At 37.8% G+C, this 18,936-nt stretch overlaps 1 protein-coding gene across 3 annotated transcripts in view; it reads right to left on the bottom strand.

Annotated features, from left to right (window-relative positions):
- Positions 1-1,005: 1,005 nt before the first annotated feature.
- kcnb1 (potassium voltage-gated channel, Shab-related subfamily, member 1) overlaps positions 1,006-18,936 on the bottom strand; it is a 272,019-nt gene continuing 254,088 nt past the window's right edge. For all 3 annotated transcript variants that reach the window (XM_039735288.1, XM_039735286.1, XM_039735287.1), the window contains exon 3: positions 1,006-3,697. In XM_039735288.1, the coding sequence (XP_039591222.1) occupies positions 1,649-3,697 (2,049 nt within the window). In that variant the 3' untranslated portion in view covers positions 1,006-1,648. The remainder of the gene's footprint in view (positions 3,698-18,936) is intronic.

The following is an 18,936-nucleotide window of genomic DNA, read 5'->3' as shown; positions in this document are numbered from 1 at the left end:
TCTTTTGCTTTCATAAACCTTTAACCAAATTCTCTCTCCTTAGTTATGATTACCATATTCTTTCATATGGAAACTAAAACTTCTAACATGTCCCACAGTAGGTTTTACCTTCTTCATAGTTTAGTAATATATAAAAGAAAACTGAACAGGATAAAAATGTAGGTGTTACTGGCAATGTGTGAAAAGCAAGTATTTTATAAAATGTCTAGGCATTTGTGTGACATTTTTAGGCAAAGCATGAAATGTCTGTGTTACTGTAATGTGCTATATACTTTCGCCTAGAAATATTACAGAACGACTTAACGGTTTGCCTTTTGGTAATGCGTAGAATGCCTCGGGAAATGTTTGAAATTTTAATTGTTTCATACTTTGACGTCCCATTTTTGGTATTCTATAGATCTCCTAGACATTCGGCACAATGCCTTATTTCACACATTGACGGTAACATATGCATTAGGTATTTTCCATATCAATTAATACTTTCAGGGTGGGGTTTTTACAAGCAAGCATGTTTTACTTTTTGCCTGACCTCACCTTTCATTTGTATTGTATTCTTACCTTTGCATAAATATTTACAGCAAATGTAATACTTTTAGTATTTGTACTTGGCTAACATTTAAGAATCGTAGCGAGTAACACATTACACACAATCCTTTGTCAAAATAAACAAGATCTAGTAATTTGGAGTTAAATGGCAACATCAACACTGTGGCAGGAGGAAGTTTTATATAAAGTGCAAACTTTTCAATGCTAGGGTATAACTCAGAACAAGCTCCCCAGGATCCAAAGTAGACATGAACTACATTCTGCATCATTGTCAAATGTTTCTTTGAAAGCAGACAAAAAGAAATGGCATTTTCACAAATGAACACAAATCTCCAGTTTAATACCATCTTCCTGCTTCTTCTTCGCATATCCTTCAATGGATATATTGCTTGTGTAGTTTGAAAGCATTTCCTTTTAGTCCTTTGGTTTACATTATTTGAAGGAAAAAGTTTTAATGAGGAAAGTTGCTAATTTTGTTTATTAAAAAAAAATACATTTGTATAGCAGGACGAGAATGGTGCAGTTCATTCTAATATTTAACAGCAACTGAACCTCTAAGGCAAAATTAAGGGGCAAACAAACAAACAAACATCCCCATGTTTATTTTGTTAGCCATCTGTAATACAGACCCCTTTTTCTAATAAATAAATCAAACAAAAGAGTAATTATAGCTAACCCTTATTATCTGTGTAATAATTGGCCAAATAATTTCTATTTTCAAGGTGCTTTTTCCTAGATCAGTAATTCACATTGATTTATTTACAAGAAATACATACAAGAGGTTCACAAAACCATGCAATTCATATAGAATTGCATTTCTCTATCATTAGGAAAGAATCTGTGACATGGCAGACACCAGGCAGAAATGTGTCAATAAAATGTCCTCTGCGAGTGCCTAGGAATTCACAGTAATATCTAAGTTCAGTTTTGTTTTGAACTACCGGAAATGTAAAATCAAAGAATGCCAGTTATGTTTATCGTATTAATTTCAAACCCCTGAAAAAATTCTGAAACAGTATATCATGCCATGCAAAAAAGTTAATGATGTAAAAATAGATATATTTTTATTCACACTTCTTGGTCCCCATTAGTGGGGATGCAGTCAAAGGCTTTCGTCGAATGTATTCGAGCGGCTCTGTTCAGCGCTGTGAAGGCGAACCTCTTGAATAACGTGATTTTCCAACTTGCTGCTTTCTTGACTAGCACTCCGGCCCACTATTCCTTCTAAAGGATAAACACAGTTTTGGCCAATTAACCTTTGTGATGCAGCAGCAGTTACACCGAGGTGATTGATGCTTCTCTGTCGCTGGAAACTGCTGTTCAAAGTATATTTGGGGCTGGCATTGCCAAGAAGGTGCTTAGAGGGACTGGAGTCAGTCACACCCTGCATGTGCTCTTCATCGTCAGTGTCTGCATCAATATATCTATTTATCGTTTCATCGTGGAATGTAAATACTGTTGGCATTATGCTTTCTGTTGACTTAGGTGGAGTCTTGCTACTGGCTGTCGTGTAAATAGAAATTTCTGGGCTGAGCAAGGATCGCTCAGAAAACAGAGAGCTATCTGAAAGTGGTATGGGATGACTGAGGTTCTTCAAACTAGGACCAGAGAAACCAGTAGCTATTGTGTGCAGACCTGATTCAGCCTCTTGAAAGTTGACTTTTAAAGACCTTGATTTTGATGGATTGCTGAATTTTAAAGACCTTTTAGGGCTATCAATGAAAAAACAGCACTGCCGTGAGTCTAGATTGCTGGAGTTAATTTCCAAGAAACTGTTTCCTTTGTTTGGGAAAACCAGCGCGTCAGTGACACTTTTAGGAGAAAGTAGGTCTTCGTGTTCATGCGTTGTCTCCAGGCTTGGATGCGCGCTTACTTTACATGACAGTGTTGCTATTGGACTATGAGGGTATCTTCCACTGTCTGGAAACTCAGTAGCACAGCTTATAAAACTGTCTATGCTGGACATACTTCTCATATCAATGATACCTTCTGGAGTGGCCAGAAGAGGGTCTCCCGGGCCTGCAATAGCATCCATTTCTAAGTCATCTCTCTTCCTGCCTGATTTTGAAATCTGTCCTCCATCCTTTGTTATGAGATTTGGTTGGGATTGGGCTTTTTCCATTTTGTTATACACATCTTCCAGGTTTTGAACATTGAGGTCCTGAGGGTTTGAGCAAGCATGGGCTTTAACTGGTGTCCCATTGTCCTTAGTATTGAAAGATTTATTGGAGCTAGTTTCAGAGAGAGTACGCTTTGGCCACTTCCATTTGTTGGGTGAAAGGTGGTTATCGTGAGTTTTGTCCTTATTTTCCCCATTCTTTTCCACAACTATATCCATGAGCTCTATGCTGCGTGCAAAAGCATCTTTCATATTCATGGACACAATGCTACCATTACGCTTTGCTCGCTCGAGGGCTTCCCTGCGCTTTATGGCTTTCTCTTGTCTCTTTTGTTCTTTGTAGAATTCAGAGAAATTGTTCACAATAATTGGTATGGGGAGAGCAATTACCAAAACTCCGGCAATACAGCAAAGACCTCCTACTATTTTACCCAAAAGAGTCTTAGGATAGATGTCTCCATATCCAACAGTGGTCATAGTGATAGTTGCCCACCAGAATGATGCAGGGATACTTTTAAATTTGGTATCATCCTCATCTTTCTCAGCAAAAAATACCAAGCTAGAAAAGATCATGATACCCATTGCTAAAAACAAAATAAGGAGCCCCAGTTCATTGTAGCTCCGCCGCAATGTGAATCCAAGTGACTGCAGTCCAGTAGAGTGCCTAGCCAGCTTCAAAATTCGAAGGATTCGCATGATTCGGAAGATCTGGACCACCCTCCTAACGTTTTGAAATTGCAGCACACTTTTATTTGATTCAGTAAGAAAGATGGTAACATAATAGGGCAATATAGCTAAAAGATCAATGACATTTAAGGGCCCTTTAAAGAACTTCCATTTGTTTGGTGAGGACAGAAACCGTAGCAGGTACTCCATTGTGAACCATGCAATGCAGACAGCCTCTACATGAGCAAGCTGGGGATTGTCTGTGACTTGTCCAAATTCATCCATGTCTTGAAGCTCCGGAAGAGTGTTGAGTGACAAGGCAATGGTTGAAAGCACAATGAAGAGAATAGATATGATGGCCAAAATCTGTAAAAAAAATAAAAGGACAGATATATATTTAATCACATTGTGGAAGTAAAAAAATTGTTCATTTTGTCTGTAAAACCTGACATGCAAATAGGGGATAATTATCAGCTATGCATAAAGCAGAATATATTTTTATTTGTTTAAGTTCAATAACATCTTAATACATCACAAAATAATTAAAAATTAATCAGGGACTGGTTTTTTTTTTATCAAAACAGAGATGAATTGAGATCATAATGTCTACTGTATATTCTAAAGTAAAGACAAAAAATAACTTTAAAGAGTGAAATTTATGGAAATTGTAATATTTCCAAAATAAGTATTTTATTTTGTTCATTTGATTGGCTATTGTACTTCTATAATTTAAGTATCATATTTGATTGGATTTCTATAACAAATTCCAGAAACGTCACTGAGTCATAAAGAGCGTGACCAAGGCTCACACTCACACTCCTTGTTTATTTTTTTATTAACATCCACCCAAGTCTGCTCTATTCTGAGTGGGGTTGTGGGAAAGCTGGCAGCTATCCCAGTAAGCACAGGGCACAAGGCAGGAACAAACCCTAAATAGGATGCCAGTAATTCGACAATCTGTCTGACCTGCGTGCCTTTGTACTTTGGGATGAAACTAGAGTACCTAGAGGCATCATGATGAAAGCATACAAACTCTACACAGGGAGGACCTGGGACATAAACGTCAGCCTCCTTGTTACGAAGTAGCAGCGCTACCACTGTATCACCATGCCAACCAATTCTCATTGACAGTATTTTCTAATCAATTTATGGGATAATTACTGCAGACTGCAGGGTGAATATTTATTTCCTGTTTATGAGGCAATCAGTTGAGGAAAATGATACATACCCATCATTGCTAAAAATGAAAGCCCTTAAGGTGATGAACAAAGATTCGCTTACTGTCTAGCCAACCTTTCAACTAATGTGTCTAAGTTCAAGGCTGCAACTTAAAATGGATACTCTAGATAAATAGTGTGGAAGAATAATTTCAGTGTAACATAGCAATCATCTTAAAGAAATAACATGTCAGAAATATTTTCAGGCATATCAGGAAACTAGCTGAAGTTCATGCAAACAACAGAGACAAAAATGTAATATACAAAATGTACTAAGGGATGACTAAGGCCGGGTTTATACTTCATGCGGCGCAACACATGCTGCAGCGGACGCTCCTGCTATGCAAGCGTTGTACTGTTTATACTTGTGCACGTACTTTACGGAAATCTGGAGGAATCCACCAGGTGGCAGTGCGAGATATTACCACGGTGAGAACAGGTTCGGCTTCACTGTGTTGTGAATTGCCTGGAACACCCATTAAATTCCAATGACACCTTACTGCAATATCTCTGAAAAGGATGTTTAATGATTAAATCCATCAATCCAGGGATGTGTCCATTCCAGCAAGCATTGGGTACGAGGCAGAAACAATCCCTGGACGAGGCATCAGCTCATCGAAAGGTAAATACAAGCACTCACATACACTAGCGTCATTTTAGTGTCACCAAATCTGCATATCTTTGGAAGGAAACAGGAGCACACTGTGGAAACCCAGCAGGAAAACATGCAAACTCGAGGCAGGAAATACCAGTGATGTGACTCCCTGCGAGACAGGGCTACCGCTCTGCCACCGTGTTACCCCCATGTGTGTAATTATTTACAGTGTTCATTATTTAAACGAAATTGACGATTCATCTGTAAAATGTAACATACATACTTTAATGCATTTCATCATGAAAGTGACATTATGTATAAATCTTAGGATTGTAAATGTGCAGAGAGTTGGTATATCATACATTTAATGTGTTCTGTGTGGTGATCTATTGCTGTTTACCGCTGCTGTCAGGTCCAGAGGAAACCACAGAAAGAGGAGACGGCACATAAGACAGTATGTGAGACTTATAAAATGTATTGTGTCAGTACGATCGAGAATATGTGACGCTTGAATATAAAAGCACCACGAATACATCTGTATGTCTGCATTTTGCTTCACCACATCGAACTAGTCATCAAACATCGATTCAGTGGGATCCGCAAAGTGGCTTTCTGTCACATGTAGATAGTATACAGAGATTCTGATGTTACATTCCAACTTTTAGAACACTACGCCCCCGGACTTTTTTCTGGTATTGCAACTTGCACACGTGTCGCGTTCATTTCTGAGCACCTGCTCAGAGGACACGTGAAATGAATCCTGGGAATGCGTGGCAGCCATGATGTGTGCGTGTATGCATTCTGAGTGTGAAGTATAAATGAGCCCTAAGAGATCAGATGACGTGTATTCAATAAGACTGGATACTTATTATATACATAGAAATTTCAAGGGTCAAAGTCAACTTAAAGAGTATAAGAAGAACCAGAATGTATCAAAATGAACTTTTATTTTATATAGATCATTTGGGTGTAAGCCAGCATACCAACCATTGTAAATTTATGCATTGATTGACACCGTTATATATACTTCATTGCTTATAAAATAGATCTATACCTCTGCCAACTGCCATAAAAACCCAGAAGAAGAAGAATATTTGACCATTTTGATCCTGCTGTAGAAGAATGCTACCTGTTCAGGCATTAACTGAAGTGTAATAAATGACGCCGATGAAGTCTTTTAGCCTTACTGAATAATGATTTCTTTAATTAAGATGTTGATTTCTACCACAATAGATACTGTAGATAGATAGACAAACCCCGGGCAGGGTGCCAGCCCACCGCAGGACACACACACACACCAAGCACACACTAGGGACAATTTAGAATCGCCTATGCACCTAACCTGCATGGCTTTGGACTGTGGGAGGAAACCGAAGTACCCAGAGGAAACCCACGCAGACACGGGGAGAACATGCAAACCATGCAGGGTGGACCCGGGAAGCGAACCCGAGTCTCCTTACTGTGAGGCAGCAGTGCCACTGTGCCATCCCGTCAATAACTGGTTATCACGATAAATTGTTTCTTAAACAGTAGGGACCCTTTGCATGTTTGTTTGTAGATTATGAATTATTTTGATTCCAACATGGTTTGTTAAATAAACAAAAATTTATTTCACTGGGGTCTTCTGTATTGCCTGAAGATATCTAAAATTATGAGGCAGATTAATTAACTGTAGCACCATTCTATTACCTCCAAAAAGATGTTATTAAACTGTTTTGTGTCAATGCTTTATGTGCATTGAAGGTAGGGTCCTGTCAAAACCAGCCAAGGCAGGACCACTTGTAAATATAAACAAGTTTCATGATATACCTTAAAAAATTTCGACATGAGCATGAGTAGGCTTTGCGTTTTAGGAACTTTCTGATCATAAAATTGGTTATTACGATAGTAATTAGCAAGAGGAATTCATAATTAATTGCAGAATTACGGTATTTGAGCATTCCTCTAGAGTGCCTTTTTCTCTTGCATAATTTGGCTGAAAAACTAATCAGCACATCGTCTTCTCATAACAGGCTTAGGTTTCGAGTGCGGTATTTTTCCATCCCAGCTGTTTTAGCTCTAAACCGTCCTCAACAAACTATGACATGCAGACTCACACTCAAACAGACAGACATACACCCATCTTCGAGATTTTGATGTTTTCGATATCAAGGGACCTTAAAATGTTCAGATCTGTTGAAAACTAAAAATCTAAATTTTTGATGAATTTAAAGCTTTCGCTCCTCCGCCAAAGATAATAGGTTATGGTCGGGGAGGGTGCAAAGTAATAATGTTTAGTAGAATTCACCACTTGACAACAGCTTCTGCGAATGTTGTATTGAGAAATTACTTCTAATTTTAATCAAAGAGCATCATAGGGAAAAGGTATACAAGACAAAGGTTTACTTATGGGCTAAGTTTGATATTTTGGGCATCCTGTCATATTCTGAACCAGCTTTTACAACAGCTGGTTACAAGACAGTCACAGGGCAGATTTATTCATTCATTGTTGCCTAACCTTAATTAGTCAATTGTAACGTTTCTAGCACTCATATGGATAGGATGTGGAAGGAAACCACGACATCTGCAGAAAACTCAGACAGACACAAGTGATACATATTTTTGCTATAGGAAACCCACTAGCAAAGAAAAACTAATTCTAGATTAAAAACACTGGATAACTGAAAAAAGGAGCAAGGAATAGAATACCTAGGTAACAGATTCACTGGAAATTAACTGGCAGTGTTCTCGTCGCCAATGACAATGGGCCACTGTCAATAGGGGGTAGCAGACCATAATACCCTTAGATCCTCTTCCTCCATCCACTTGACTGTCCCTTTCGTCTGTCTTACCACTACAACTGAATGCTCTGCTCCCAAGCTCTGGAGATCACTAACATCTGAGCTTAGAAATATTGGATCATTTTTCATATCTAAAACTCATTTGTTTAAGACTGCTTTTTCTCTTTGATTACAAAGATTATGTAGCGTTAACTTTAACTTTTGTATTTTACTTTTGTTTATAATCTGTGTTTTGTCTATTGTTCGGTGTCCTTGAGTGTTTAGAAAAGCACCTACAAATAAATAAAATGTATTATTATTATTATTATTGTATGAATTCTTTGGTGGCTGCAAGTAAACTATTTGAAGGAAATAGGGGAATGACTGTACTTTTGTTTGGTGGTTCCCTAAATGTGATGTAAAAGCATTCAGAAAAGGTTCAAAGGACAACTGTATAACAACAATGTATTATCTCTTTGTTTATATTAAAAAATGTTTCCGTTGCGTCCGCATTATTCAGCCTTGACCACTCCCCTCCACACCGCTTGTCCAATCATTACTCCTCTCTCTGTACCACCCTGTGACACTCTAAGTGCTAACGCACCCTTCAACACAGTCGGGTATACAGTAATCCCTCCTCGATCGCGGGGGTTGCGTTCCAGACCCCCCCGCGATAGGTGAAAATCCGCGAAGTAGAAACCATATGTTTGTGTGGTTATTTTTATATATTTTAAGCCCTTATAAACTCTCCCACCCTGTTAACATTATTAGAGCCCTCTAGACATGAAATAACGCCCTTTAGTCAAACGTTTAAACTGTGCTCCATGACAAGACAGAGATGACAGTTCTTTCTCACAATTAAAAGAAAGCAAACATATCTTATCTTCAAAGGAGCGCGTCAGGAGCAGAGAATGTCAGAGAGAGCGCAAAGAAAAGCAAACAATCAAAAAATCAATACGTACTTTTAAGTATACAGAAGCACCACGATAAAGCGGCATTTTGTAGAGGAGCGTCCGTGTCCTCTGTGCAAACAGCCCCTCTGCTCACACCCCCTCCGTCAGGCAGAGAGAGTGAGAAAGATAGAGAGAAGCAAACAAGCACAGCGCGGGAAGCATATCTTATAGCATTGAGGAGTTTTAGTTAATATGTAATACATGCTCTGATTGGGTAGCTTCTAAGCCATCCGCCAATAGCGTCCCTTGTAGGAAATCAACTGGGCAATCAAACTGAGGAAGCATGTAACCTAAATTAAAAGACCCATTGTCCGCAGAAAGCGGCGAACCAGTGAAAAATCTGTGATATATGTTTAGATGTGCTTGCATTTAAAATCCGCGATAGAGTGAAACCGCGAAAGTCAAAGCGCGATATAGCGAGGGATTACTGTAATGGTAAGACAGAAAAGCAAATTGTCTATTCAAGAACGGTGAGTTTTAGAGCATGATAGAAAAAGTGCTGCAACCTCTAACGAACATCTTCCCAGGGTGCATGTGCCCCCTGTTGGATACAGCCATCTGTTATTTAATGATTCGCAATTTCAGTTAATGCAGTTTATTCATCATTACTCACATTGATATCATTTTAAAAGAACTGTATTGTGGATTATGAACCTCAAGATTTTACTGCAGTGCCTAACACAAAAAAGGAAAGACATGAAAACTGTAAGGAGCTAATCAAGGATGGAAGTAAAAGACAAAAAACTTAGAATTATTACTAATCATGAGTCTCCTCTCAGAGGATGACAGCAGAAACAGAGAAGAAGACAATTAATTTCATGCAATAGAACATTTTTAAAAACTAAAACTAAACTAAAAACCTGATTTCAACAAACACTCCTATTTATAGCGTACCACTTTTTCAAGAACACACAATAAGAGTGGTTTTACACATTAAGCAGATTTGATCTGTCTGAAGAATCAACACATCCAGTGTCATAAATACAAAGTTTCAATAAAGTACTGGTGGCCAAAGGCACATTCAGCCGATAGAGGATTTCCTTCAGAATGTATAATATATAAACAATTACATGAGGATGTATTATAGGAAATTAGATAATGTGTGATCTGCAAGTGACAAGTTCATATCACTTGAACCACACCATGTATAAATGCTTGAATAGATTATTTTGGCCTATCTGAAACTAAGAAAGAAGAGCTAAAAATTAAAAGGTACATAAGTTATTTTTACGTGTTTTGTCTTAAAAGCTATACATATTGAAATGCAATATGCTCATTTATTTCCAAAAGAATTTGAGTCAAAACTTTCTGATGATGAGAATGATATTATTGGTGCAGAATGTGAGCTTCATGAAGCTTTTCAGTGTTTAAATAAAGAAAAAATCAGGATGTGCAACAGTCTGGCATGGTTTAACTAAGGTTTTGCCATTTTAAATAATTTCATTTTTTTGCTGTTTTTTATAAATTATCTTGCGTATTTTGTTATTGGAAATAGGTTTGGACCTCTTGTGTGTTATGTTTCGAATATTATTGTTTTTATTCATGATTTATTAAGGTTATATTATGTTTATTTTTTGTTAATCTATTTTTATTTATGTCCCCTTAAAACAGAGTATCATAAGGTGAGGCCTCCATGACAATAAGCTGGAGGACCACCCTCTGCCTATTTACTAGAGTGTGGTATTGTAAGATTTTGAGTTTACATTCTTTGTGAGTATTTTTGTATCTTCTAGTTTCTGATTTTTTCTCTGTTTTATTGTGACTTAAGAACTGGATCATCCACTGGATTGATTTGTTTTGCATTGCCTTTTAGGTACACAATTCTTGATTATTTTGTTCTTCTTTTCAATGTGTAAGAGCAATTTGCTAGTTATTTAGGTTATGTCAAGAAGGCAGAAGTGTTTGCTTAGTTATGTTAAATATTTGCCTATAAAAGTGCATAGTCTAAGAGAGATGCTTATAACCCTCACAAGCAGAACTGAATTTGTATATTTAGTGTTACTTGTCCCCCCGATTGCAGATTAGTCTCATTTAGTGACCTGCCTTGCCATAAGTAAGGCATGGAGGACACACAGTTTCGAACCATGCCTAACATGCTCAATAGTATTTAACGCAACTTGCTCTATTAATTGTGCAGTGCCGTACGTTTAGAATGTACTGAAGGTGAAGTAAAACATCTTTTAGTATAGAAAACAACTGAAGTTTAACAAGAAAAGGCTGAGTTTAGAGAAGAGATATTTTTTACCATTTTTTTTTGCTTTTATTTTACGTGTGTAACAATCTTTTTCTTTATTTTTATATGGATTGTTTGTTTTGAATTTTCACTAAACCTTTTGAAATGAACTTTTGGACTGAGAGATTTCTTTCAGCATGCGTTTGAGTCGTGCTTGATCCTGCTTTACCTACCAGCAGCTACACTATTGCTTAATAAATCCTTGAAAAATAAAGGAACTGGGCTTTGTTCTTGTTCTAAAGTCAAGAGGTTTACGGTCATCTGCTCCCATGAATGGCATTTTTGAAAATACTGTGAGATTTATGAACTGTAAAAGCCTAGCCTCATTTTGGGCCTTTACAGGCTGAAGCTTGCTTTTTAAATGAGAGCTAGGCTACCTGGGGTAAGGCCTGCTTTTGGGTTCCAGATAAGGGGCTTCATGTATAAACGGTGCGTATGCACAAAAATGTTGCGTACTCCTGTTTCCACACTCAAATTGCGATGTATAAAACCTAAACTTGGCGTAAAGCTACGCACATTTTTACGGTAGCTCAAATCCTGGTGTACACAAGTTCTCCACTCATTTTTGCAAACTGGTGGCACCCAGCATCAAAGCAGTGCTTTTGTTCCTGTGTGGTTTCCCTTTCTTTTTTAGATCCACATCCCTGACACGGCTTTATCATATACACTGAAATTAACCGCACATTGTTTATTAGTTTAAGGCATCTCATTGTAATTAACTTGTAACAATATAATGGTCTACGGAATAGCCAAACTATTCCAAATAACATAGATGCTTTAGCGTTGTTACTCTCACTGCACCTTCTTCTTGTTCTTTCAGCTGCTCCCATTAGGGGTTGCCACATCAGATCATCTTTTTCCATATTACTATCACTGCACCATTCTGAGCATTTATATCACTGTATCTGAGTGTGAATCACAGCTGTACAGCAGCTGATCGGAAATCAAATTATTGGTATACAGCATCAAGCACACGCTGCCTCAGCCATGCTGCCTGTTTGAACTGTTGTCATATGGCAAATGCTTCAGAGCCTTTCCTTGCGGTTCAGAAGCAGTTTCATCCCAAGGACTCTAAACGCACTCAATAAGTACATCAAGTGCTTCTTGTAGAACTGTTTGTACTTATAAGTACAATCACCTCACTGTAAACTTGTGATACAGTTATAATATTGCACAACCTGAGCCATTTTGTAAAGTGCATATTTACATATGATGACAACATCCTTTTTTAAGATGAAATGCAGCAAAATATGTTTATTATATTATACAGTGTGACGGACAGCCGGGTCCCATGACTGGCTGGGACTCCCCTGCTGCAGATGTTCCAGGGGAGCCACCATGGACAGCTCAATACCTCGCCCGGGACGCTTGGGGGCAGCCTCCCTGGCCGTTGTTCATTTCCCAGTCTCCCACGTGGCTCCATGGGACATGGAGTCCTCCACAGCCTGGTTGGGAGATGGGGTGGCCACTAGGGGGTGCTCCTGAGAGCCAACAACCCGGATGGACGAGTTATCAGCCCCACCCGGAGGTGCAATCAGGACCTGCTGGTCAAGCACCTGGAACACTTCCGGGTGGGCTATAAAACGGGCCAGCCTCCCTTTATTCGTGGCCAGAATCGGGAGGAAGAGGACGAGGTTGCCTGGGAGGAGTGGTGGTGCCAGGAAAGGGTTGTTTAAGCTCTGTGGAGAGTGCTTTGGGACTGTGTTGGGCCTGTGGGACACGGAGAAGACGTGCGTCCACAGCCGAAGAAAAAATAAAAAGCCTGTTTGTTTTACACGTGCCTCTGCGTAGTCTGTGCCGGGTCGGGCGCTATATAGTGCCTTTTACAACAGATAAAATGTTAACTTTATTTGAACAATCTATATTGTTAATAATTAAACATGTGAGGACACGGTATTGCAGCGCTAGCAAGGAGCTGGCGGTCCGTTCACGGATTGTTCATGACTCACGCTTTATTCTTGCTGGGGCTGGTGAAACACTGGATGGATAGATGGATAGAATAATTAAACATGTACTATGAAGATATTTCAATGTTCCTTAAATGTTTTGAAGAATCATTGTTCTCAGCTTACAGATGGCTTAATGCCTATTACAGAGCTGATTTTGTTGCGATTAGGTATTTGAAGAAAGAAAAGGAAGGACAGGAATTGGGGTTAGTACGTTTGAAAGAGACAGTACTGCTACAATAAAGTATTTCATCGAAGGTTGCGCATGGCGCAGCAAGAATCTTGCATGAGGCATGAATATTACTGCGCCACCATGTTCCCATGTTTAATACATGCTTTAATTCTTATTATCATGAAAGTTATATCAAGTATACATCTCAGTAATTTAATTATTCAGAGAGCTGTAATATTGTGAATTTAATGGATTCTGTGTCCTGTCGGAGGAAGAGCCCGTTTAAGAAGCACATAGTGATTCACACACATAGAACACATAGACGAACACACAGAAAACAAAGCAATTAACGTGCTACTTTAGTTACAATTGGAATTGAGAAACTAGTAAATTAAACGATTTTAAGATGAAATTTATGATGTTCTACTTTAATGACAAAATAAACTATGTGATTAGAGTGGGAATTTCGAGATTAAAGTTGACATTTCGAGTTTTTTTTCCCACTGTGTCCCTATTTTTTTTCTCTGTACCCTAATAAACTTCAGACAGTGGGCTACGACTCACCTTTTCACAGCGACTTTGATGTCTGACACCTTCTTTTTTATTTTGAGCACTGTGCGACTTTATGAATTTGAGCTTTCGAGTTTCTCCAACACTCTATGACACTCAATCAACTTCCTTTTGTTGTTTATACCACTGTTTAAACCAACAAACTGTACATTTTTCTTTGACTCCATATGGTATTTGCTGAAATTCTTCTATTTCCCCCCGTGCTTTTGCCATTGCCTTTTCACAGAATGCTGAGCTTACGGGCCATTTATATTGATTTGCATATTCAGAGGTGTAATTCTGGGAGGAGTTGGGGAGTGGTAGCAGGCACATGCATGTGCGTTACTTTTCATGCTAACCGGGATTTATGGAGCGGAAGAACATAGAAGTTGGCGAACGCACAGATTTATGTATCTGGATTTTTTTGTGCAAATGAACATTTCTGCTTTTGTCCTTATGCCATGTTTAATTATGACTTATATGCATGGTGTTATGCATGAGACCCCTGGTGAGTACTGGTCAGGTTTAGATTTTTTTAGGCCTTCAAAGTTTTTGCTGAGGTTGGTAAGGAACTTCATGACACAGTCAAATTGTATTTTGTGGATGTTCAACCCATCTTCCACATCACATTGCGAAGGAGTATTAGAATGACAATAAGAATCTGAAGCTGTATTGCCAAATAATTTGCGCTTGCTAAAAAGTGAAATGTCAATGCCACCAGTACTGTTTGACAACACTTATCTTTATTCTAAAAGCAGTTGGAGATTAGTTAAATACATGACTGATTTATTTTGGAAGCAGTAGACTGAGGGGTGTTTTTCAGAATTATAAAGGGGATAAAATTAATTTGAACCAAAAATAAATAAAAATTATAAGGACACTGTGCTTGTAATTAAAGATGCCGATTCCACAATATGAAATTCTTGAATCCTGAGATGTGTGGTTCAGACCATAAAATATAACATAAGTCAAAAGTGACAAGTTCAACGGCAAACTAGCCCTTAAGCTTTGCTTAAAGCAGAAAGGAGAAACGTCAATGTCAAGAATACAAAAATTATTTCTTTAGGTAATACAACTTTCTGAGGTTTAAAAGATATGACAATTTAATCATTCAGTTTAAATAGCAATAATTCGATGCAATATGGCTGCAAAGTCAAATAGGGGAAGGTATGTTACAGCATTTACTGTAAGGTATTGTAGTTTGCCTGTTTGTTGTATTGGTTTTATTTTATACTAGCTGTCCCCTGCATCTCCGCCTGCATTAGTAGTGAAACAGGACAAACTTTAAAAATCAATAAACAAACAGGTATTGCTAGTTAAGCGAAGGTATGGTACACTCCAAAACACAGAGGCAGACCGACTCGAACAGAGGCTGGCGCGTGAGTGAGGAGGGCTCTGCCTGGCTCCCCACTACTGACGTTACACTTCCCCCTACCCTCAGCCTGCTGCCTCTGTCTTGAATTAGTGCAAATATATCACTTCTGCAAGCGAACTATGATACTTAGCGCAATGAGAGAAGTCACAAAATCAAATGTTCAAGCAAATTATAGAAAAAACCTGATCTAATTCTAAATTATAGAAATTATAATAAATTATAGAAAAAACCTGATCTAATTCTAATCTAATAATAATAATAATAATAATAATCTAATAATCTAATGATAATTCTCTTGTGAAAAGCAGACAGACAGACAGACATTGGATTTTTAATATATATAGACATTATAAATTAAAAAGCATATATATAATACATTTAAGGAATCCTGAACACTAAATATAAAAATGTAGAGGAAGTATTTAAGTATCGATATGTTAATATTGCATTGGAAGATACACATTAATGACTAATGTATCCTCCTATTCAAAGCATTAGATGTGAGCTCTGTTACTTTTTCCTGAAATTCTGTCACTATATTATGATCACTATTGATCCACTAACAGTTGAATTACCTCAACACTTGGAATTCTGTCTTGGTAAGTTTGGAGTATTATTCTAGATAGGCATCACTTTTCATCGGTGTTTTGAAATACTGAGTTAAAACACAATTTTTAATTACATCTGTTAACTCTTGTCACTATGTTCGACAGTTTGTAGCATTTCTCAGCTAACATTTGAGTAATTAAAGTCTACGAGTATAACGTCCACATCTAAACATGATTTTGGATGTTGCAATATGAGTATTAAGAGGATCTGTAACACAGTGCCATACTTCTATAGTTGCAACTTTCTACTCCAGCTCAAAACTTCTCACTAAGATGTGGCTCAGTTCCTGTTTGATGAAGACATGCATTTGCACTCTTTGCTATGTAATTGGTCACCATGTATTCTTTTTAGTATTATCTGATTATTCCAAATAACATGTAGTGATTCACATTATACTCATCACTACCACTAGGACTAAGGAATAATTTAGTTACTGCCATTTTATTTATGTGCAGCTAGAAATAACACAATTTATTATTAATAATTCTGTCATTAAGTCATTTAATGCCTAGCCTATTATTCATATATCAGCACCTAATTCCTCTTTGGCTAGTGATTTCAAAGTCTAATTTTAATGACTATTTCTGTCCAAAACTGCTAAATTTGTCACTCCTCCCCATGCCACATGGTTAAACAATCATTAAGAAATTGAAAAGGAACGGCATAGCCGTAAATTTGACTAGAGCAGGCTGCCCACATAGGCTGAGTGATTGTGCAAGAAGAAGTCAAGTGAGGTAGGCCACCAAGGCACATAAGAGAGCCTTATAGGAATCTCTTAAGTCAGCTAGAAGAAGATTCTATAGTCTAATGAGATTAAAATTGAGATTTTTGCCCATTAAACTAAATGCCATGTTTGGAAATTGTGCTCAATTACACACCATCCCCACAGTGAAGCATGTTGATTTCAGAATCATCCCATGGGGATACTTCTATGAAGTAGGCCCTAAAAGAATTTTTAGGGTTGAATGTAATGAGAAGTCAAGCAAAATGACACCTATTATTGGCTAACTGAAAAGATTACAATATGCAAGCTTCTCCTCAATCTTTAATTACATCTGTTAACTCTTGTCATTATGTTCGACACTTTGTAGCATTGTAGGCTCCTTCTTTGATTTGCATCAAAAACTTGAATACTGTAATCTGTTCAGTTAGCCGATAAAAGGTGTAATTTTGCTGGACTTCTCATTGCATCCATAATGACTAGGGTGGAGGGTGAAATCAATGAAACAAAACACAAGAAAATCATTAAGGAAAACACGATGTATTCTACAAGAAACCTGAGCCTTGGGAGAATATTTGTTTTCCAGCAGGACAGCTATCTCAAACATAAAGCCAAAACCAAATAGGAATTTCATAAAACAGCAATGTTAATGTCCTGGGGCCTCATGTATAACGCCGTGCGTAGAACTCGCACTATAACATGGCGTAAGCACAAAAGCCGAAATGTGCTTACGCACAGAAAAATCCAGATGCAGGAATCTGTGTGTACTCCAACTTCCACGTTCTTCCGTTACATAAATCCTGATCAGCGTGAAAACTAACGCTCGTGCACGCGCATTATGTAATGCCCCAAATCCTCCCAGAATTACGCCTATTTGAATATGCAAATCAATATAAATCGCCCTTAAGCGCAGCCTTCTGTGAAAAGACAATGGGAAAAGCACGGGGAAAATATAAGAATTTCAGCGAATACCAAGTGGAGGCAAATGAAAAACATACTATTTGTTCAAATAAACCGTGGTATAATCAACAAAAGGAAGTTGATTGAGTGACATAGCGTGTTGGAGAAACTTGAAAGCTCACATTCACAAAATCGCACAGTGCCGGAAATAAAAAAGAAGTCACATATCAAAGTTGCCGTGAAAAGAAGAGTTGTAAGCCCACCATCTGAGTGTCATATGAAAGCTTATTAGGGTACAGAGAAAAAAGGGACACGGTGGGGAAAAAGCACGAAATGTCAACTTCAATCTCGACATTTCCACTTTCATCACGTAGTTTATTTTGTCATTTAGTAGATTATAAACTTCATCTTAAAATCGTTTAATTAACCAGTTTCTCAAATCACATTATAATTAAAGTAGCACGTTAAATGCTTTGTTTTGTATTTGATCTTTTACTCGTATGTGATCTATGTGTGTGAATCACTACTTGCTTCTTAAATCGGCTCTCTTCCTCCAACTGGACACAGAGTCCATTACATTCGTGATATTACAGCTCTCTGAATAACTAAAATACTGAGATGTATACGTGATGTCATTTTCATGATGATAGGAGTTAAAGCACGTTATTAAACATGTGTTTCACTTCGATGAAATAATTTGTCGAAATTTGTCGCTGCGTTTTTAGCTGTGTTGTTATTTTCTCTTTCTGTTTTATATTCAATATATATTGGCGTAGCCGTCACTGCAGTCAGTGCTTTTCTTTCCCCAAGTAACCGATCGGCATACAATCAGCTCTGTAATAGACGTTAAGCCATCTGTAAGCTTAGCGCCGATTCTTCAAAACGTTTAAAGAACATTGAAATATCTTCGTAGTACATGTTTAATTATTCTGTCCTTCACGACACTCCCAGTGAAGAATATAGATTATTTAAATGAAGTTAAAGTTTTATGTGTATAATTTAACAAACATATTTTGCTGCATTTCACCTTAAAAATGATATCGTCATCATATGTAAATACGCGCTTTATAAAGTGGCTCAGGTTGTGAGATATTATAACTGTAGTGCAAGTTTATAGTGGGGTGATTGTACTTATAAGTACAAACAGTTCTACAAGGAGCAATTGATTGACTGCATTTAAAGTTCTTGGGATGAAACTGTTTCTGAACCGCGAGGTCCGTACAGGAAAGGCTTTAAAACGTTTTGCAGTGGCTGAGACAGCGTGTCCTTGAAGCTGTATACCGATAATTCTCTTTCCGATCAGCTGCTGCTGTGATTCACACTCAGATACAGTGATATAAATACTCTTGAGTCGTGCAGTGAGAGTAATATGGAAAAAGATGATCCGCTGTGGCAACTCCTAACGGGAGGAGCTGAAAGAAGAAGAAGAAGAAGGAGAAGAAGGAGAAGTGAGAGTAACAACGCTAAAGCAGTTATGGTATTTGGAATACTATGGCTGTTCCCTGAACCATTATATTGTTACGAGTTAATTACAATAAGATGCATTACACTAATAAACAATATGCGGTTAGTTTCA

Source organism: Polypterus senegalus, chromosome 14, assembly GCF_016835505.1.
Source record: "Polypterus senegalus isolate Bchr_013 chromosome 14, ASM1683550v1, whole genome shotgun sequence".
Lineage (NCBI taxonomy): Eukaryota > Metazoa > Chordata > Cladistia > Polypteriformes > Polypteridae > Polypterus > Polypterus senegalus.
The sequence above is the reverse complement of the archived record's forward strand: the minus strand, read 5'-3'. Positions and strand labels throughout refer to the sequence as shown.